The sequence below is a fragment of the Moschus berezovskii genome, chromosome 1 (assembly GCF_049115385.1).
Source record: "Moschus berezovskii isolate FMDL1 chromosome 1, NW_MosBer_1.0, whole genome shotgun sequence".
In the NCBI taxonomy this organism is placed as follows: Eukaryota; Metazoa; Chordata; class Mammalia; order Artiodactyla; family Moschidae; genus Moschus; species Moschus berezovskii.
Window position 1 is genome coordinate 154,081,616 of NC_142460.1, and position 23,454 is coordinate 154,105,069.

Sequence of the window (23,454 nt, forward strand, 5' to 3'; positions counted from 1 at the left end):
AGATTAGATTTAGTTCACAAAGCAAAAAGCATTGGGAAAGCTGTTGTTTTTTAGTAGGAAAATATTTTATGAACAGCAAGTCAAGCTTATTAATGAATGAGTCAGGGAATCAGTTTAATGGGTCATGGTTCCACAGGAAACTGATAGGCATACTCAGATTTAAGATGTTTAATTTGAAGTGGGTTTAATAAGAGACTTTTTTCTAAGGCAGGTGGTGGGGGAGAAATGTCTACTACACCTGACTTTTAGAGTTATTTGGATATCTCTTAAGTGGATACACTCATATGTTTTTTAGGTTTATGGACAGAGACTCTCCCCTAGAGTTCTGGTAGCTACCTGGGACAATGGTCTCTGAGTGTTCATGCCCTCTTGATTAGCAGGTTTCACTGTTGTCTTCTCTTTGGCACCAGTGGAATATGAAGAAGGAAGGACCAAGCTGTCTAGTTGTTGCTGTTACAGTGCCCAAACTGTTTACCCTGCCCACTGTTTATTGATGCCCTTACAGCATCAAACTTGGAGCACCTTGGAAGTTGTTTTCATTCTTTATTGTAGTTCTTTCCTATTCTGTTCTTTATAAGTGTTGGGGAATGGTTATAACTTTTCTTCATCAGTCTGATTCCTTTTGTTTTCAGGGATTCCTTCCATATTGTGTCTATTGAGAGGGTCTTCTTGTTTTCTAGTGACCATATGGCTTAAATTTAAAATGTGTATATGATTATATGCATGTGTATGCATGTACACACACATATGTAAAATGACAGAGTTAACGAGAGGGTAGCTGGATCATTGACTCATTTTGTCATCTTAATCCACTGTTTAGTAAAGCGTGTGTATTATCTTTGTTTTTTCCCCCCTTAGATTACAGAATATTATCAGTCAAAAAAAGGCTGAGGACAAAGAGGGAAAAGATGAGCCCAGCAAAGATAACCAGCAGCAGGCTCTGATTGACCAGAGATATTTCCAGGTATTGCTGACAAAAAGACTGGTGTTTATAGTGAACCTTGGTTAAGAATCACAGTATAATAAATTATCAGTTAGTAAGGAATACTTGTATCCTTTGTGTGTGCTTAGCGTGTTTTGTCTTGCCATGACATCCCTAATTGCTCGAAGTTGGTACCTTGACTTAGAATTGTCCCTTGAAAAGAGACTTTGGCCTAGTTCAAAGTAGGGCAGTAAAAACCTGACAAGATTTTAATAGATACCATAATCCTTTTCTTTACTCTCCCTGCTTAAGCCATTTCTCTTGTTTCCTTTTCTTTTTGTTTTTGCTGTTATTGATACTATTATTATATAAGTAAATCTACTTCTTAAGGTCCTTGTTATACTTTTTAAAAATTTGTATGTTTTGTTCACCTAAAACTTAATTTTCTTTGTGGTATGATGGGCTTCCCTGTTGGCTCAGAGGTTAAAGCGTCTGCCTGCATCTGCCTGCAGTGCGGGAGACCTGGGTTCGATCCCTGGGTCGGGAAGATTCCCTGGAGAAGGAAAAGGCAACCCACTCCAGTACTCTTGCCTGGAGAATCCCAAGGAAGGTGGAGCCTGGTGGGCTACAGTCCACGGGGTCGCAAAGAGTCGGACACGACTGAGTGACTGAGCAAAAAAAAGCAATCTAACCTTACTTGATGTATAGCCCATCTATTATTGAGCAAATGAGCAGTTAAGCCTGGTAGTTTGCTGACTAAGCTGGGCCTGCATTCATATTTTATTGGGCCCTTACCGGTTTTTTTTAAACTTTGAATTAATTACTCATTTTTTAAATTAAGAGATTTTATTTAAGTCCTTATTTCTAGTTTCTCTTAAAAAGTCAAAGGATCTGGCCACAAATTCCTGCATAGTGGTTGAAGTCCGACTCTTTGTGGCCCTGTGGACTGTAGCCCACCAGGCTCCTCCGTCCATGGATTCTCCAGGCAAGAATACTGGAGTAGGTTGCCATTTCCTTCTCCAGGGGATATTCCCGACCCAGGGATTGAATCCAGGTCTCCTGCATTGTAGGCAGACACTTTAACCTCTGAGCAGTGCAGAATTAGGCCTTGCCCCTCTCATGCATGGCCATCTGCTCCTCAGTTAGCCACAGTACCATGCCATCCTTGCTTCACTTATTTGTGCTCTTCCTTGGCTTCTATAGGCATTTGAGTTTGCAGTTTCTTCTAGACCATTCTTTCTCTACTTTATTGAAATTGAAATGTTTATCCTCTACCATATTCCCTTAGATGCACAGATTTATTTCTAGACTCTGTAGTGTCTCATTTCTATACTAATTTCTGTAGTTTTATAGTCAGCTTTGATACCTTTTGGGATATTCTTTTAAATTTTTTCTTGGATATATTTTTAGCACATTTGTTCTACATGAACAATGTCAACTCAAAAACAGATCCCACTGAGATGAACTGAGATTGAATTAACTTTTTAGATTAATATTTGGAAAAATAACACATTTATAGTTTTGAATCATCTCACTCAGAAATATGTCTCTAATTTTATTTGGGTCTTCCTTTGTACCTTTTAATAAAGTTTTGTATCTTTTTAAGTTTAGCTCTTGCATATTTTTTGTTCTGTTTCCTAGGTTATCTAGTTATCTTATAACTTTTATTGCTATTATTAATTGGGACCCTTTTTCCATTACATTTTTTAATTGATTGTTGCTGGTTCTTTGTACATCTCTGTGTTGATATTACGTCTGGGCACCTTTGTGAAAACTGGGGATTTTTTTATAGTATAATTGTTTCACAATGTTGCATTGGTTTCTGTTGTACAATGAAAGGAATCAGCTATATATATACATACATTCCTTCCCTCTTGGACTTTCCTCCCACCACCCCCTTCCCCGCCACCCCACCCATCTAGGTAATCACAGAACACCAAGCTGAGAAAATATGGCAAAATGTTAACAGTTACTGAATCTCGGTTTATATGAGTATTTGTGACTGGGCCACAGGGTGTCCACATTTTTGGTCAAACATTATTCTGGATTTGTCTGAGAATACTTTTGAGTGAGAGGAGAAAATCTTTTTCCTCTGTTCCTATTAATAAGGACCACCACAAGTAGTTTGCTTAAACTGTCAAAGCCAGTAATATACCTTCACTGTCATGCCTCAGGAGTATATAAGCTCTCCATGCCTCAGGGTGTATTAGCCCCTATGTTATAATTTAGTTCACAGGGATCTTGATCACTTTTCCTTTCTATAAGATGTTACACTGGCCCATTACATTGATGACAGTATGCTGATTAGACCTACTGAGCAAGAAGTAACAAATTATTGGTATTTGCATGTTAAAGGATGGGAAATCTAACAAAAATACAGGGACCTTCTACCATAGTGAAACTTCTAGGGCTCAAGTGGTGTGGGCATGTCAAAATAGCGTGTCTAAGGTAAAGGATAAGTTGTTCCTCAGGCCCCTCTAAAAACCAAAAATGTGGCACAGCACCCAGTGGGTCTCTTTGCATTTTGGAGGTAGCATATTCCTCCTGTGATGTGTTCCTCCTGCTCCATTTACTGAGTGATCTGAAAAGGTGCTAGTTTTTGAGTGTGGCTCAGAACAAGAGAAGGCTCTGCACTGATCCAGGCTGCTGTGCAAGCTGTTCTGCCATTTGGGTCACAGGACCCTGGAGGTCCATGGTGGCTTAGACTGTCCTGGCAGACAGGGTTGCTGCTGGAGCCCTTAGTGGCCTCTGTAGGTGAGTCGCAAGTTAGATCCTTAGAGTTTTGGAGAAAAATCCTGTCATCCTTTGCAAATAACTGCTTTCCTCTTAAGAAATAGCTCTTGGCTTTTTACTGGGTCTGAGTAGAGACTGAAGGCTTAACAGTGGGCAACCAACCTACCATGTAACCTGAATTACCCATCATGAACTGGGTGTTATTTGACCCACTAGCCATAAAGTTGGGTGAGCACAGCAGCACTCCATCATTGAGTGAAGGTGGTACATATGAAGTTGGGCCTGAGCAGACCCTGAAGGCACAATAAATTACATGAAGAAGTAGCACAAATCCCATGGTTTCCCATTCTTGGTGTACCACCTTCTCTCTCCCTGCCTGCACCTATGGCTTCAAGGGGAGTTCCTTATGATCAATCAACACAAGAAGAGGAGACTTAGGCCTGGTTTACAGATGGCTTCGCGTGATATGTAGGCACATTAAAGTGCACATTAAAGTACACAGCTGCAGCACTACAGCTTCTATCTGGGGCATCCCTGAAAGAAAGTAATGAAGGGAAATCCTCCCACTGGGCAGAACGGTGAGTAGTGTACTACTGCACCACAAGGAAGTAAAGGAAGAGTGTGTCTAGAATACGAGAGATCCGTTAGGGCATCTCTTAGTGTTGCCGTGCCTTGTGATAAAGGTCAATGGAAAACTCCAACAGCCTGGTCCAGAGCCTTCAGAAATGCAAATTTGAATTATACCAGCAAGTAAAGAACCAGGAGCATCTGAGGTGCTTGATGAAGGCAGATGTAATAAATAATAGGTAATGGAAGAAAGTGTTGATAAATACCAACTGTGACCATATGATGACAACAGAAATGAGGATCGTAATTGTCATGTGTATTGCTTCCTTCGTTTGTTATGAATATGTTCATATATTTATGTGTGTATGTATATATTTATGTTTTTCTGTGTATATATTTGTAAATACACACATGGCAAGTGTTTGTTTTTTTTTTTTGTCTTGCTCTTATTCTCTTCTATAATGATTTTATGTCACATTTGAGTTTGCAGCAAATTTGGAAAACTCAGCAGTGGCCACAGAACTGGAAAAGGTCAGTTTTCATTCCAATCCCAAAGAAAGGCAATGCCAAAGAATGAACAAACTACCGCACAATTGCACTCATCTCACACGCTAGCAAAGTAATGCTCAAAATTCTCCAAGCCAGGCTTCAGCAATACATGAACCATGAAATTCCAGATATTCAAGCTGGATTTAGAAAAGGCAGAGGAACCAAGAGATCAAATTACCAACATCTGTTGGATTGTCAAAAAAGCAAGAGAGTTCCAGATAAACACCTGCTTCTGCTTTATTGACTATGCCAAAGCCTTTGACTGTGTGGATCACAACAAACTGAGAAATTCTTAAAGAGATGCGAATACTAGACCACCTGACCTGCCTCCTAAGAAACCTGTATCCTGGTCAGGAAGCAACAGAACTGGACATGGAACAACAGATTAGTTCCAAATCAGGAAAGGAGTATGTCAAGGTTGTATACTATCACCTTGCTTATTTAACTTACATGCAGAGTACATCATGTGAAATGCTGGGCTAGATGAAGCACAAGCTGGAACCAAGATTGCCGGGAGAAATATCAATAACCTCAGATATGCAGATGACACCACACTTATGGCAGAAAGCAAAGAAGAACTAAAGAGCCTCTTGATGAAAAAGGAGAGTGAAAAAGTTGGCTTTAAGCTCAACATTCAGAAAACTAAGATCATGGTATCCGGTCCCATCACTTCATGGGGAAACAGTGGCAGCCTTCATTTTCTTGGGCTCCAAAATCACTGCAGATGGTGGTGACTGCAGCCATGAAATTAAAAGACATGTGTTCCTTGGAAGAAAAGCTGTGACCAGTCTACATAGCATATTAAGAAGCAGAGACATTACTTTGCCGACAGAGGTCCAACTAGTCAAAGGTATGGTTTTTCTAGTAGTCATGTATGGATGTGAGAGTTGGACTTTAAAGAAAGCTGAGTGCTGAAGCATTGATGCTTTTGAACTGTGGTGTTGGAGAAGACTCTTGAAAGTCCTTTAAACTTCAAGGAGATCCAACCAGTCCATCCTAAAGGAAATCAGTCCTGAATATTCATTGGAAGGACTGATGCTGAAGCTGAAACTCCAATACTTTGGCCACCTGATGCGAAGAACTGACTCATTTGAAGAGACCCTGATGCTGGGAAAGATTGAAGGCAGGAGGAGAAGGGGACGATAGAGGATGAGAAGGTTGAGAAGGTTGGATGGCATCACCGACTTGATGGACATGAGTTTGAGTAAACTCTGAGAGCTGGTAATGGACAGGGAAGCCTGGTGTGCTTGTTCCAGTCCATTGGGTGGCAAAGAGTCAGACACGATTGAGTGACTGAACTGAACTGAATTTTATATCATAGTTTTTTTTAATTGTTACATATTTATTTATTCATTTATTTATTTTTGACTGTGCTGTGTCTTTGTTGATGCACCTGGGCTTTCAGTGCAGTGAGTGGGGCGCTACTCTAGTTGTGATAAATGGGCTTCTCGTTATGGTGGCTTCTCTTGTTGTGGAGCACAGGCTCTAGGTGCGAGGGCTTCAGTAGTTGCACCATGCAGGTTCTAGAGCACGGGCTCAGTAGTTGTGGCACGTGAACTTAGTTGCCCCGTGGCATGTGGAATCTTCCTGGACCAGGAATGGAACCTGTGTCCCCTGCATTGGCAGGTGGATTCTTAACCACTGCACCACCAGGGAAGTCTTATATCATTCTTTCTGAATTACAGGATATCAAGGAGAAGGATATCAAGTTGTCAGGATATCGATGAACAATGCAGAGAAATAGAAGAAAATGACAGAAGGGGAAAGACTAGAGATCTCTTCAAGAAAATTGGAGATATCGCAGGAACATTTCATGGACAGATGGGCACAATAAAGGATAGAAACAATAAAGACCTAATGGAAGCAAAAGCAATGCAAGAATACACAGAAGAACTTTACAAAAAAGATGTTTATGATCCAGATAACCACGATGGTGTGGCCACTCACTCAGAGCCAGACATCCTGGAGTGTGAAGTCAAGTGTACCTTAGGAAGCACTGCTGCCAGTAAAGCTAGTGGAGGTGATGGCATTCCAGCAGAGCTGTTTAAAATCCTAAATGATGATGCTATTAAACTGTTACACTAAAATTGTCAGCAAATTCGGAAAACTCAGCAGTAGCCACAGGACTAGAAGAGGTCAATCTTCATCCTGGTTACCAAGAAGGGCAATACTAAAGAATGTTCAAATCACTGGACAGTTGCACTTACTTCCCATGCTAATCAGGTTATGCTCAAAATCCTTCAAGCTAGGCTTCAGCAGTACATGAACCGACAACTTCCAGATGTACAAGCTGGGTTTAGAAAACGCATCAAGGAGAAGAGTAATCATCACTTTAGGACTTCAGCTCCTTTTCTGGCAAAGGGGTTTTAGTGCATCTTTGATTGTGTACAGCATAGTTGTATCATGTTAAGTATTCAGTGATCTTGTTTGTTATTGTGTGTATTTGGAGATTAAGTATGGAAGATGGAGAAGCTCTATACAGTTAGCAAAAACAAGACTGGGAGCTGACTGTGGCTCAGATCATGAACTCCTAACTGCCAAATTCAGACTTAAATTGAAGAAAGTAGGGAAAACCACTAGACCATTCAGATATGACCTAAATCAAGTCCTTTATGATTATACAGTGGAAGTGAGAAATAGATTTAAGGAACTAGATCTGATAGAGTGCCTGATGAACTATGGATGGAGGTTTGTGACATTGTACAGGAGACAGGGATCATGACCATCCCCATGGAAAAGAAATGCAAGAAAGCAAAATGGCTGTCTGAGGAGGCCTTACAAATAGCTGTGAAAAGAAGAGAAGCAAAAAGCAAAGGAGAAAAGGAAAGATATAAGCATCTGAATGCAGAGTTTCAAAGAATAGCAAGGAGAGATAAGAGAGCCTTCCTCAGTGATCAATGCAAAGAAATAGAGGAAAACAACAGAATAGGAAAGACAAGAGATCTCTTCAAGAAAATTAGAGATAGCAAGGGAACATTTCATGCAAAGGTGGGCTCGATAAAGGACAGAAATGGTATGGACGTAACAGAAGCAGAAGATATTAAGAAGAGGTGGCAAGAATACACAGAACTGTACAAAAAAGATCTTCATGACCAAGATAATCACGATGGTGTGATCACTGACCTAGAGCCAGACATCTTGGAATGTGAAGTCAAGTGGACCTTAGAAAGCATCACTACGAACAAAGCTAGTGGAGGTGATGGAATTCCACTTGAGCTATTTCAAATCCTGAAAGATGATGCTGTGAAAATTCTACACTCAGTATGTCAGCAAATTTGGAAAACTCAGCAATGGCCACAGGACTGGAAAAGGTCAGTCTTCATTCCAATCCCAAAGAAAGGCAGTGCCAAAGAATGCTCAAACTACCGCACAGTTGCACTCATCTCACACGCTAGTAAAGTCATGCTCAAAATTCTCCAAGCCAGGCTTCAGCAGTACGTGAACCGTGAACTTCCAGATGTTCAAGTTGGTTTTAGAAAAAGCAGAGGCACCAGAGATCAAATTGCCAACATCCGCTGGATCATGGAAAAAGCAAGAGAGTTCCAGAAAAATATCTATTTCTGCTTCATTTACTATGCCAAAGCTTTGACTGTGTGGATCACAATAAACTGTGGAACATTCTGAAAGAGATGGGAATACCAGACCACTTGACCTGCCTCTTGAGAAACCTACATGCAGGTCAGGAATCAACAGTTAGAATTGTACATGGAACAATAGACTGGTTCCAAATAGGGAAAGGAGTACGTCAAGGTTGTATATTGTCACCCTGCTTATTTAACTTATATGCAGAGTACATCACGAGGAACGCTGGGCTGGAAGAAGCACCAGCTGGAATCAAGATTTCTGGGAGAAATATCAATAACCTCAGATATGCAGATGACACCACCCTTATGGCAGAAAGTGAAGAGGAACTAAAAAGCCTCTTGATGAAAGTGAAAAAGTTGGCTTAAAGCTCAGCATTCAGAAAACAAAGATCATGGCCTCTGGTCCCATCACTTCATGGGAAATAGATGGGGAAACAGTGGAAACAGTGTCAGACTTTATTTTTTTGGGCTCCAAAATCACTGCGGATGCTGATTGCAGCCATGAAATTAAAAGACACTTACTCCTTGGAAGGAAAGTTATGACCAACCTAGATAGTATATTAAAAAGCAGAGACATTACTTTGCCAACAAAGGTCCGTCTAGTCAAGGCTATGGATTTTCCAGTGGTCATGTATGGATGTGAGAGTTGGACTGTGAAGAAAGCTGATAGCCGAAGAATTGATGCTTTTGAACTGTGGTGTTGGAGAAGACTCTTGAGAGTCCCTTGGACTGCAAGGAGATCCAACCAGTCCATCCTAAAGGAGATCGATCCTGGGTGTTCATTGGAAGGACTGATGCTAAAGCTGAAACTCCAGTACTTTGGCCACCTCATGTGAAGAGTTGACTCATTGGAAAAGACTCTGATGCTGGGAATGATTGGGGGCAGGAGGAGAAGGGGACGACAGAGAATGAGATGGCTGGATGGCATCACCGACTCAATGGACATGAGTTTGAGTGAACTCTGGGAGTTGGTGATGGACAGGGAGGCTGGTGTGCTGTGATTCATGGGGTCGCAAAGAGTTGGTCATGACTGAGTGACTGAACTGAACTGATACAGTCGCAGAGAGTCAGACACGACTGAGCAACTTTCACTTCCAACACAAACCTGGTGGCTCAGGTGGTAAAGGAATCTGCCAGTGATGTGGGAGACCGGGTTCAATCCCTGGATTGTGAAGATACCCTGGATAAGGAAGTGGCTACCCACTGCAGTATTCCTGCTTGGAGAATTCCATGAACACAGGAGCCTAGTTGGCTACAGTCTATGGAGTCTCAAAGAGTTGGCTATGACTGAGTGCCTAAAGCAAAGTGTATGGGTGTCAAGTTGACAAGGGGTGAACTTTTGATGGTTAATTTTATGTGTCAATTTGACTGGGCTAGAGGGTGCCCAGATAATCTGGTCAGATATTGTCCTAGGTGTGTCTATGGAGTGTTTCTGGGTGAAATTAACATTTGAAATGGTAGACTGGGGCAAAGTAGATTGCCTTTTCTACAGTGGGTGAGTCTCATCAAATCAGTTGAAGGCCTGAGTAGAACAAAAAGAATGAGGAAGAGTGAACTTTCTGACTGCCTTTGAGCTGGGACATCAGTTTTCTTTTTTTTTTTTCTGCCTTCAAATGTTGAACTGATACATTGGCTCTTCCTGGGTCTCAAGCCTGTGGGAATTCAGACTGAAACGGAATCATGGGCTCTTCTGGGTCTCCAGCATTGCTAATTGTAGATCTCAGGATTTGTCAGTTCCAGTAATAGTGAATCAGTTCTTTATAATTAATAAATACATGTACATATGCACATACAAGTACACCTTCTGTTCATTCTGTTTCTGGTGATCCCTGACTATATAAATAGTATTTATTGTTCATAATCTCTTTATTTTCATTTAAGGAAATTTCATCAAAATTTTCATGATGAAAAATTGGGAGAAAAAGTTATTTAAATCTCCCATCAAAATTTCAGTCTCTCATCCAGTACAAAGCTTCTGCTTTATGCTTACTTTATTTTGTGCCTGCCCTGTACTTCTCCAGATAAGCAGTGTGGCAAGGAATTGTGATCTGTTTCATTATTTCATTGCTCCTATTCTCTCCTAGTCCTCTGCTGTATCTGGCTTCTTCCACGTTGGCAGTGAGGGTGCATGTTGAGTGAGAATAGAAAGCAAAAGAGTAGAATCTTTCTTGACTGGTGCTGGTGTAATTTAGCACTGGTGCCCTTTGTGTGGCTGATGACCAAATACTGCCCATTTTTCTCTATCATAGAATGTGTGTGTCATTTTTTCCAACTGACCTCTTATGAATCCCTCTCCTTTTCTTTTTTAACTGACACTCCCTTAAAGGCCTCCAGCTATATGTACTTTTTTTTTTTCCCATGGAAGCAAAGCTTGACTGTCTTCCAAAGTGTCCTTGGTCACAGGGTATATTCTTACCTACCATAAAGTAAAAAGGCAAACTTCTCTTGTTGCTGCTTCCTCTCCTTATTCTAGTCCATCTTTGTCTTTATCACTTTATTTTTGCTGTGTAAGCAACCCTTCTAAAACTTAATGACTTAAAATAACAACCCTTTTAGTATTACTGTGTTTGAACAGCAGAGCAGTTCTCAGCTGGGCTCCTTCATGCACCTGCTATCAGATACAAGTCAGCTAGGTGGCTCCGGAATTGAATGGATATCAGGATGATTGAGTTGACTGGGCCATGTGTCTCTTATCATTCGCCATTTAGCCTGGGCTCTTCCACAGGGCATCATTGTCATCTTAGTCTCTCAGTAGTGTCCAACTCTTTGCTACCCCATGGACTGTAGCCTGCCATGCTTCTCTGCCCAAGGGGCTTCCCTGGTAGCTCAGAGGGTAAAGCGACTTCCTGCAATGCGGGAGACCTGGGTTCGATCCCCAGGTCAGGAAGATCCCCTGGAGGTGGAAATGGCAACCCACTCCAGTACTCTTGCCTGGAAAATTCCACGGATGGAGGAACCAGTTAGGCTGTAGTCCATGGGGTCGCAAAGAGTCACACACAACTGAGCAACTTCACTTCTACAGGGCAGAAGAGCTCAATAGGAGAGAGCAGAAATAATCAACGCCCCTTGAGTCTTGGGCTCCAAACTGGCACACCATTATTTCCTTTTCTGTCTGCCAGAGCAAGACCCAAGGTTACCCTAGATTCATGGAGTAGAAAATAGACTCTAATTCTTGATGGGAGAACCTACAGTGTCATATTGCAAAGGTGAGAGCACTAAGAGAAAAATTGTAGTAATTTTTGCAAACAGTCTGCAAGGTATGGATACACACTGCTAGCCATATATGTAATCCTCCTTGGTTCACCATCACCCTCATGGAAAGGGGTTGTGCTATTACCTTCTGGATATAGCTCCCTGCTCTCCCTGTTCTGCTGCCCTTGTTAATTTTTGGTGTGAGGGAGAGGGAGAATAAAGACTATATTCCAGTGCTCATTAGTAATTTAATGAAGGGGAATTACTTTTTCCATTAAAGTGGTATTCAAAGTAGAGTTTAAATGTAATAGAATCAAAACATTGAAATGTACGTTCTAAGCCAAACAGCAACTACTTGTAAATAAATATCAGAAATCAAATTCTCAGGAAACCTGTAGCTTTCTATGGGGAAAGAAGAAAACAGCATTTTTCACTCATTCTGTACAGCCCTTTGAAAGACACTTGTCTTGGTGAATCCTGTCCAATGAATCTCTAACTCAGAAAATGATGTTGCATTGATACATAAGCACTCTAACATAGATCACTCTGATAGGACTGTGATAAAGTTTTCAGCTAAAAATGCCATCTTTTTTTAAAGGTATTGAGTAGCATCAATTTAATTATTCACAATCCAAGAGCTCCAGTAATAATATATAAACAGAGCAAAGGAACAGCCCAACATTTTAATAGAGATCTTGTTCAAGATTGTGGATTTGAGCATCTTGTTCCTATAATAGAAATGTGGGCAGATCAACTGGCTTCTTTAAAGGTATGTGGTTGAATACTCTTTACATGCTTTGAAAATATATCGGAGTCTGTGGGCTTTATATACTTTTATTCTCAATCAAAGTTTTATATTTGGTGTGCTTTTGCCATAGTTTTTTTCTTTATAATTGTGCCTTACTGATGAAATGTTGGTTAATGAAAATGTCATTGTGTTGTGACTTCCTGACTTCTTCAAATTCTGGTGGTACTAATTGTTTAGTACATTTATTTGACACTGAATGTGTTGCCTTGAATTGCTAATTTTTAAAAAACGATCAAAATGTTATACCCTTCCTCCTTCTTACCAAATGCTGCTGTTGCTGCTGCTGCTAAGTTGGGTCAGTTCTGTCTGACTCTGTACGACCCCATAGACGGCAGCCCACCAGGCTCTCCCGTCCCTGGGATTCTCTAGGCAAGAGTACTGGAGTGGGGTGCCATTGCCTTTTCTGTCTTACCAAATGAAAGGTTAGCAATACTAATATGTGAGGTCTAGGTGTTAATTGTGCCTGTGCTTAATCACTCAGTCATGTCCAACTCTGCAACCACATGGTCTGTAGCCCACCAGGCTCCTCTGTCCATGGGGATTCTCTAGGCAAGAATACTGGAGTGGGTTGCATGCCTTCCTCCAGGGTATCTTCCCAACCCAGGGATCAAACCCAGGTCTCCCGCATCTAGGTGTTAATTAGTGAGTGTTAAATAAGTGGAGGACTAAAATAAGAAGTTGAGAAAAATACAAGAACTTCCTGTGTTTCCTTCTGTATTCTAGAGTTGCACTGTCTAATACAGTAACCACTCAGCTACATGTAGATTTTGATCACTTGAAATATGATAGTCACAATTGAAATGTGCTGCAAGTATAAAATTACACACCAGATTTAGTAAAAATAGTATGGAGATGATTAAAAGATAATTAAAATAGATGATCTGTTGATATTATTTTTGATATATTGGGTTAAATATATTAAAATTGTCACCTATTTCTTTTTACTTGTTTAACATGGCTACTAGATAATATTACTGTGACACACATTACATTTCTTTTGCATGACGTTGTTTTAAAGGGCCAAGCATCAAGCCCTGTGCTATGCACATAATTGATGCCCAGTAAATATTTGTTTATTGATTGACCAGTCTTAGACTTCTAAACTTCCAGGATCCCAGCTCCTTGTGCACAGTTTTAAATAGATTAGGACAACATATTTAGGCCAGGAAAACAAGGAGGCTGTCATGAAAATTAAGTAGAATTACTTTTTAGGCATCTTTTTTAATTGAATTTTTTCTTGGAGCTACATACATGGATGAATCTTGAAAATATCCTAAATGAAAGAAACCTGTCACAAAAAGTCACATATTGTATGATTCTGTTTTTTAATGAAATGCTCAGTATAGGCAAATCCATAGAAAAAGAAAATAGATTAGTAGTTACTCAAAGCCTGGGAGTGAGTGAGAATGGGGAATAAGGGTTTCTTTTTGGCATGATGAAAATGTTCTAGAATTAAGATAATTGTGATGATTGCACATCTCTGTAAATGAGACTACTGAATTCCACACTTAAAGAGGATGAATTTTATGGTATGTGAATTACATCTCAATAAATCTTTTATTTAAAAAATCAAGGGCAAAATAGAAAGGACAAGCTTATTTTTTGTTCATCAATAATTCAAAATAATTACTTAAATAATAACATATGTTACTAATAGGTAACATACAATTACTTTAAACATCTAGATTCCAGATAATCAGTGTATGTATAATGTTTTTTGTAAGGCCTGAAGAAAATGAATTTAACAGACTCTTTCTAAACAGGTAATGGTATTTAAAAAAAAATACTGATGATGGTTAATATATGTATTATATCTGCTTGGATAATTATATTTTATTAATGTGATTATGAAAACTTAAAAAATCCATAATAGCATATTATTTCTTTTGTTATGAAGGATTTATATAAGTCCTTGAAAATACTGTCTGCAGAACTGGTGCCTTGGCATAATTTAAAGAAGCAGGATGAAAATGAAGGTGTCAGAGTTGAAGATCTGTTGTTTATAGTAGATACCATGTTAGAAGAAGTTGAAAATAAGGCAAAGGTAAGATGGTGATTGCAGCCATGAAATTAAAAGATGCTTACTCCTTGGAAGGAAAGTTATGACCAACCTAGACAACATATTAAAAAGCAAAGACATTACTTTGCCAACAAAGGTCCGTCTAGTCAAGGCTATGGTTTTTCCCGTGGTCATGTATGGATGTGAGAGTTGGACTGTGAAGAAAGCTGAGTGCCAAAGAATTGATGCTTTTGAACTGTGGTGCTGGAGAAGACCCTTGAGAGTCCCTTGGACTGCAAGGAGATCCAGTCAGTCCATTCTAAAGGAGATCAGTGCTGGGTGTTCATTGGAAGGACTGATGCTAAAGCTGAAACTCCAATACTTTGGCCACCTCATGTGAAGAGTTGACTCATTGGAAAAGACTCTGATGCTGGGAGGGATTGGGGGCAGGAAGAGAAGGGGACAACAGAGGATGAGACGGCTGGATGGCATCACCAACTCGATGGACATGAGTTTGAGTGAACTCTGGGAGTTGGTGATGGACAGGGAGGCCTGGCGTGCTGCGATTAATGGGGTCGCAAAGAGTCGGACACGACTGAGCAACTGAACTGAATACTACCTAGTATTTATATAGATATGCACATTTTAATGTGAAATTAATGATATGATACAGATATTCTACTATAACTCTCTTTTTAAAGTTTTTATTAAAGATTTGGAATAATTTTAAGATGTAAACTTTCTTTTTCTTCCTCTCTTTTGGGCAGGACAGCAATATGCCTGACTTCCACATTTTGCGAGCTATTGTTTCTCACTTCCAAAAATTATTTGATGTTCCTTCTTTAAGTGGAGTCTATCCTCGAATGAATGAAGTTTATACTAGGCTTGGAGAATTGAACAATGCTGTGAGAAACCTCCAAGAACTCTTAGAACTAGGTAATGACCCATTTTCATTTTTGGCCCCCCACTTAATAATGATTATTAATAAATCTGACTCTGCGATCCCATGGACTGTAACCCACCAGGCTCCTCTGTTCATGGAATTCTCCAGACAAGAATACTGGAGTAGGTAGCCATTCCCTTCTCCAGGGGATCTTCCGGACTCAGGGATTGAACCTGGGTCTCCTGCATTGCAGGCCAATTCTTTACTGTCTGAGCCACCAGGGAAGCCCCATTAATAAATCAACAAAAAGTAGGTAAAAATTGAGGGTAACAGAAACATAGCATTTGATGGAATGATTTTGAAAGTTCCCTTAAAATATTTTATCCTTTTATTTCTCTTTTTCAGATAGTTCATCCTCATTGTGTGTGCTGGTGAGCACAGTTGGAAAATTGTGTAGGCTGATTAATGAAGATGTGAATGAAAAGATTATGCAGGTATTAGGACCTGAAGATCTTCAAAGGTATTTATTTTAAAAAGGTTGCAAAGTATTGTCCAGAATGTTTGGAGTGGTAAAATTAAAGATTTTCAAAACTTCATAAGTTATTTACCTTTCCTGTTTGGTATGGCATTTTTAAAAATAATCTCACACCTTAGGGATGGAGAGAATATCAAATATTTTCAAGATAAAAGTAGATTCTGAGGTCTGTTGGTTTACATAGGGTGGGTCAGGACTCCAGCATTTTTGCTATAAGCTTATTCCCAAGGGAAATTATAATTGGAGAAAGTCAAACTTTGTCAGCAACTTCATGTTAATTCAGAATATATAAGTAAATCCAATTTTTAGTAGATTAGCATAGATCACTGAATAATCACTAAGAGTGTGTATTATTTGATAAGATATTAAGGATTTCTTTTTTAAAGTTAGGCATCTCCAACATAAAACCTACTTTTTTTTTTAATGTCAAAACGTTATAGCTATACTCTTCCTCCCTCCTCCCTCAGATTTTATACTGCAACATAAGGGAAGTATATGTTCCATACGTTCTGCAAGTTTTCCAAGAGGAACCCTAACCTAATCTGACACTTGAGGTTTCTGATACTTGATGATTTTAAAAGGAACGTATGTCTCACTATTGGTATTTTTCTCCTTCCCAGTTTTACAGATTACTGATACTTATTCTTAATGTTTAATAGAATACAGGATATGAAAGTCAATTATTTTTAGAAAACATGGTCTCTTAAGACTCCTCAAGCGAAATGGAAAGTTCCCATATTAGAAATGTTAGATTTAGAACAGATGATTATACTGCTAGTAGATTTTTTTTTGTTTTAGAAAAGTATTCCTAGATGAACAAAGAGTTCAGAAGGAAAGATTGCAGTAAATAATCATTAAATTTGTATTTAAATTAGCAGGACAGTTTCTTTCTGTTTTGAAATGTTCTGTGTCCAATCAGCTATAAGAATCCTAAGTCAGAAATTCAGTATAAATTGTGCTTTTTTTTTTTTTTTTAAAGCATTATCCACAAATTGGAAGAACATGAGGAATTTTTCCCAGCATTTCAGGCATTTACTAATGATCTACTCAAAATCTTAGGTAAGATTTTTGTCGGAGGTGGTTAAATATTGAGTCTCAGGATATCATTGGTTTGAGGAGTGTTCCTTAGTCACTGTATTAGTGTTTTTACCTAGAGTGGTAGAAACCACTGGAAACCACTCATAGTTCTGAAAACAAACTTCTAACTTGCAGTTAAAGTTGGTTGGGGTTAATCTACAGAACAGAGAAGCACATATTCTTTAAGGAGCTGAGCCTTTGTTTTAGGACCTTAAAATAAGAAATGACATTATTCTGGCTAGGCCCACTCTAACCCTGATAATGAGAAATGTCTGTAGAATTTATGATCTTGATAGGTGTCTTTTTAATTTGTCTTCTTCCTCCTCCTCCTTTTCTTTTTTTTAAAAAAGATAATTTCTACCTACTCTTTTTTTAAAATTTAAATTCCTCAGATGATGAGAAATAATATAACGTAAACATCTGTAGAAAGGAGATAAATTTATAAGTTTGTGGAAGGGAAGAGATACATTTACACTCTTGGTCAGATTGAGGGTTTTAAGGGAAAAAATAATTAGGACTATAATAATAATAATATAATTAGGAATCATAGGCAAAATAAAAACCCACATCTCTTACTTTAAGTGTGATTTATTATGACTATAAAAATAATTAATCTTACCATTAAGAACACTTTTTAGGGAATTCCTGGTGGTCCACTGGCTAGGACTATGTGTGTTCACTGTTGAGAGTGTAGGTTCATCCTCAGTAGGGGAACTAACATTGCCCAAAACCCAACAAAACAAAATCACTTTTTAAAAAAGTTCCAGTGATTTATTTACTTCATTAATTCATTATGATTAATGAATTTTTTTTCTGTGGAGCTCATTTGAAGTGGAAATTTTTTTTTTTTTTTTAAAGAATGACTCTTTGACATAGGAAATTAAGTTAGAAGAGGAGATAAGGTTTGGTAGAAGATAAAGGAATGAGTAAGTTAAAATTTTGTAAGATGATGAGTAAATGAAAGGCATATCTGACTGGAGTATATAGCCTAGTTGAACATAAATTTTTGTGGCTAATTTTATGTAGACTGGAAGCAATGGAGACAGTGAGTGTACTTTATTCATGCTCATACATTTGAAAAGATCATGGCAAGGGAAGACATAAGTTTAAGTTGAGATGTGAAAATGTAGAAATGTATTTATTGCCTTGTATCTCAAAGAGCTTTGTTTCCTGAAATATGATTTTACTTGCTTTGAGATGAACAGTGACTTCTTGTCATTAACAAACATTTTACTAGGTATGCTAGAAACACTTATTTCATAAGCCTTGTATAGAAACTTCCTCTCAGATATAATACTCAGCATGGTTCATGTGGGATCATTTGCTTCAATATACATTGTTCATGTGCTGTTCGGTCACAGTTGAAATTCTGGAGTATATATTAACATTTCAGAAATTAAATCTGTTTTGGCAAGCATGACTATTTTTATTATTACTAGATGCGAGGTGGCTTAGTGATAAAGAATCCACCTGTCAGTGCTGGAGATGTGTGTTCAATCCCTGGGTTGGGAAGATCCCCTAGAGAAGGAAATGGCAACCCACTCCAGTATTCTTGCCTGGGAAATCCCATGGACAGAGGAGCCTGGAGGGCTACAGTCCATGGGGTCGCAGAGTCAGACACAACTTAGCAACTAAACAACAAAAAACAACAATAACACATGTCATATTACACATCTCGAACTACAGAGTGGATTACTGCATATCACGTATGGAGAAGGACTTTATTTTTTCTCATGTAAGTGGTGTGATTAGTTGAGAAAATTCTCATATCAACCAAGGTCCTTCTCTGTGAGGATTATTTATAAGGCAGATTTCTCTTCTAGGGAGAAAACAGGTGTGATTTTAGAATGCGGGTCATGGAATAACGTGATCTTTGTACCTTCCTTACTACACTTTAATTCTCAGCTGTAGATTTGCTCGTATTCTTTTCCTTTCTTGTATCATCTATGTTCCGACAGAAGAGATCCCTAAGTCCTTAGATGGAGGCCCAGGAAAGAGAAAGGGCCTCTCCTCAGGATTTCACCATGTAAGCTCACCCATATATTAGTTAAAGAGGCAGTAACATAATGTCATAAATATGGTGAGTATGCTCTTATCTGTTGTTAAGAGCACATTGCTAATGAGATTAATATCAGAGTCAGAAGTTGCTTTTGTAGGTAGCTTTTACAAATGTCCTGTGAATCAGTAATACACTTTTAGAGAAAAATTTCATGTGCTTGAAAGCACTAGTGATGTTGCCTTTGTGTTTGAGGTTTGCCTTTGCACAGAGATTATCATTTCATCTGAGTCTAACACTAGATGAAGCTACTGTTTTATTATTGTTTTTCTGTTACAGAAATTGATGACTTGGATGCCATTGTACCTGCAGTAAGGAAATTAAAAATACTTTCATACTGAAAACAAATCAAATCATTTTTACTGTGTAAATTGCATTCTTAACATCCTAAGTATTTTGTAGGATTGATCTTACTCTGAGACATGGGTTATAAAATGTATTTACCTCAAAATTTACCCCCTTCTTTCTATTGAGGCCTCCATCTGTATAATTTTTATTGACTTTGAGATTCTTTTATAGAAACAGTTGCTAAGTTTAATTAATAAATTAACTTTAGATCCTTGAATAATTCTTAAGCAGTTCTTGGGTACTTAAAATTTAAGATTGTTTTTAAAGTACAGTGTGTGAATGAGAGAGAAACTCAGAGAGAGATAATGCAAGTAATATAAAGGTTGCATTTAAGTTCAGAGTTTAGTGACCTTTTTGGTTCTAGGAACAAGGAATGCCAGTGTCTGTCTTTAGTCCAGCCAGCAGGAAGCTATTGCTTTCCTGGGAAGGAAATGGCACATTCTGTTAAGATATCCTTCATAACACTTGCACTTTCAGAGCAGAAGGAACAAAAGGAAGAAGGAAAAAAAAATTTCCCTGTTAGGGTAGGAAAGAATTATGAGGTAAAATAGATATCTGAGTAGGTGTAAGTCTCTCATTTAAAAAAGTATCTTTTTTACTATCTTCATGTGATGTACCTTTTATAAGGGCATGAAATCTTAAATAAAATTTTGTAAAGAATTTCCAAATGTAAGTGTTCTCAGTGACTTATTTGTATTCCTCATAAATAATGAGTCATATCCTTTTACTAGTCTGAGCCTTCCTTAGGCAACTGGTTCACCCTTGCTGCATTTTCTGTAAGAGTAGCTTTCTTGCCACTTTCTACATATTCTCTTTTCTCAGTATTCATTCTGATTTTCTTATAGGATAACTGTTCTGCCTCACATCTGTGAGTACAGGTCACTTTGGGTTGGTGCTGCTCCCTTACTCCCTACCCCCACTTTTATAACTTCTCAGTTATTCTTGTTCATTGTCATATAGAATATTGTAAAGATTTCCAGGAAGCAGCATAGTGGAATGGAGAATAAATGTCAAAATATAAGCACCCATATCCTTAGTGTGGTGACCATAGGGATTAGAAGTAAGGTAATATCTTTAAGTTTTTTTAGATTTAAAATTTGTTTGCAATTACATTTCTTAACACTAACCCACAATTTGTGAAAGAACTTGTGTCTTTAAGGGTTGGGTAGAAAAAGTGTTTGGATATTCAGTAATATAAATGCTCTTAGTTAATTAGATTACTCCAAGAAATTGTTGTGAGCCAGTTTGGAAATCCAATGACTTTTGAAAGGAAGAAATATAATTTTTTTAATTGCAGCATAGTTTATTCTGAAAGAGATGGGAATCCCAGACCACCTGACCTGCCTCTTGAGAAACCTGTATGCAGGTCAGGAAGCAACAGTTAGAACCGGTCATGGAACAACAGACTGGTTCCAAATAGGAAAAGGTGTACGTCAAGGTTGTATATTGTCACCTTGCTTATTTAACTTATATGCAGAGTACATCATGAGGAACGCTGGGCTGGAAGAAGCACAAGCTGGAATCAAGATTGCTGGGAGAAATATCAATAACCTTAGATATGCAGATGACACTACCCTTATGGCAGAAAGTGAAGAGGAACTCAAAAGCCTCTTGATGAAAGTGAAAGAGGAGAGTGAAAAGGTTGGCTTGAAGCTCAACATTCAGAAAACAAAGATCATGGCATCTGGTCCCATCACTTCATGGGAAATAGATGGAAAAACAATGGAAACAGTGTCAGACTTTGTTTTTTTGGGCTCCAAAATCACTGCAGATGCTGATTGCAGCCATGAAATTAAAAGACGCTTGCTCCTTGGCAGGAAAGTTATGACCAACCTTGATAGTATATTAAAAAGCAGAGACATTACTTTGCCGACCAAGGTCCGTCTAGTCAAGGCAATGGTTTTTCCCGTGGTCATGTATGGATGTGAGAGTTGGACTGTGAAGAAAGCTGATCGCCGAAGAATCGATGCTTTTGAACTGTGGTGTTGGAGAAGACTCTTGAGAGTCCCTTATACTGCAAGGAGATCCAACCAGTCCATTCTAAAGGAGATCAATCCTGGATGTTCATTGGAGGGACTGATGCTAAAGCTGAAACTCCAATACTTTGGCCACCTCATGCGACGAGTTGACTCACTGGAAAAGACTCTGATGCTGGGAAAGGTTGGGGGCGGGAGGAGAAGGGGACGACGGAGAATGAGATGGCTGGATGGCATCACCGACTCTGTGGACATGAGTTTGAGTGTACTCCGGGAGTTGGTGATGGACAGGGAGGCCTGGCGTGCTGTGATTCATGGGGTCGCGGAGAGTCGGACACGACTGAGCGACTGAACTGAACTGAACTGAACTGATTTACAGTTGTGTTAGTTTCTGGTGTAGCAAAATGATTCAGTTTTATGTGTGTGTGTATGTTTATACACACATTCTTTTTCATATTCTTTCCCATTATGGTTTATTATGGGCTTCCCTGGTAGCTCAGATGGTAAAGAATCTGCCTGTAGTGTGGGAGACCTGGGTTTGATCTCTGGATTGGGAGGATTTTCTGGAGGAGGGCATGGCAACCCACTCCGGTATTCTTGCCTGGAGAATCCACCAGGACAAAGGAACCTGGCAGACTACAATTCATGGGGTTGCAAAGAGTCGGTCTTGAGTGTTTACAATTATAATAGTTTATTTTATTGTAAAAGTTTATGTAATTTACAATTAAATAGTTGATTTACAGTTGTGTTAGTTTATGGTATAGCAAAATGATTCAGTTTTATGTGTGTGTGTGTGCATGTGTATACACACATTCTTTTTCATATTCTTTTCCATTATGGTTTATTATAGGACACCAAATACAGTTTCTGTGCTATACAGTAGGACCTTGTTGTTTATCTGTTTTATATATTATAATATATAAATTTAGTTTGTATCTGTTAATCCCAAACTCTTAATTTATCCTTCCCCTACTCCCTTTTCCCTCTGGTAACCACGAGTTTGTTTTCTGTGTCTGTAAGTCTGTTTCATAAATAAGTTACTTATGTCATATTTTAGAATCCACATACAAGTGATATCATATGGTATTTGTCTTTTTCTGACTTACTTCTCTTAGTATGATAGTCTTTAGGTTCCTCCATGTTGCTGCAAATGGCATTATTTAATTCTTTTTTATGGCTGAGCAATATTCCATTGTATATATGTACCACATCTTCTCTATGTGTTCCTCTGTTGGTGGGGATTTAGGTTGCTTCCATGTCTTGGCTATTATGAATAGTGCTGGTATGAACATTGGGATGCATGTATTGTTTTGAATTATCATTTCCTCTATATATATGCCCAGGAGTGGAATTGCTGGATCATATGGCAACTCTTAGTTTTTTAAGGAATCTCCATGCTGTTTTCCATAGCGGCTGCACCAGTTTACATTCCCACCAACAGTGTAGGGAGTTCCCTTTTCGCCACATCCTCTCCAGTGTTTGTTATTTGTAGACTTTTAAATGATGGCCATTCTCACTGGTGTGAGGTGGTACCTGACTGTAGTTTTTATTTGCATATAAGAAGTATAATTTAAAAATTATTTTATCTGAATTTTGTCAGCTAGTTTAAGAAAGCCTGTGGTTAACTCTTAGTTTTAAAACAGGAGTTTTAAAACTCTTCTTCAAAGGCCTTGGTGTTATTTTTGAGGGCCACTGAGAGGGATGGTGCTCTGCTAGGGAGAACATTAGGCCCTCTCTATCAGATCTACTTTTATCCTGGCAGTTCTACTTTTATCCAGTTGTAATTATTTAAAATATAAGTACTGCAACCATTGCTTGGCTCTTGATTTTTTACCATTTTATGGATGTATAATTGACATATAATAAATTGTGCATAAAGTATTGTTGTTGTTCAGTCGCCTAGTCATGTCTGACTCTTTGCGACCTCATGGACCATAGCATGCCAGGCTTCCCTGTCCTTCAGTGTCTCCCAGAGTTTGCTCAGATTCATGTCCATTGAGTCGGTGATGCCATCATCCTCTGTCATCGCCTTCTCCTATCGCCTTCAATCTTTCCCAGCATCAGGGTCTTTTCCAATAAGTCAGCTCTTTGCATCAGGTGGCCAAAGTATTGGAGGTTCAGCTTCAGCATTAATCCTTCAATGAATATTCAGAGTTGATTTCCTTCAGAATTGACTGGTTTGATCTCCTTGCAATCCAAGGGACTATCAGGAGTCTTCTCCAACG

General features: G+C 38.8%; 1 protein-coding gene across 12 annotated transcripts in view; it reads left to right on the forward strand.

Moving 5' to 3' along the window:
• The window catches only part of CEP70 (centrosomal protein 70), a 78,064-nt gene extending 57,768 nt beyond the window's left edge, over window positions 1-20,296 (forward strand). For 11 of the 12 annotated variants that reach the window (XM_088840314.1, XM_055412958.2, XM_055412949.2 and 8 more), the window contains 7 exons: window positions 859-964; window positions 12,146-12,316; window positions 14,253-14,399; window positions 15,122-15,290; window positions 15,643-15,757; window positions 16,752-16,831; window positions 19,185-20,296. In XM_088840314.1, coding sequence (XP_088696440.1) covers window positions 859-964; window positions 12,146-12,316; window positions 14,253-14,399; window positions 15,122-15,290; window positions 15,643-15,757; window positions 16,752-16,831; window positions 19,185-19,246 — 850 coding nt within the window. In that variant the 3' untranslated portion in view covers window positions 19,247-20,296. The remainder of the gene's footprint in view (window positions 1-858; window positions 965-12,145; window positions 12,317-14,252; window positions 14,400-15,121; window positions 15,291-15,642; window positions 15,758-16,751; window positions 16,832-19,184) is intronic. The other variant, XM_088840317.1, reaches the window with a different exon arrangement.
• Window positions 20,297-23,454: the final 3,158 nt, after the last annotated feature.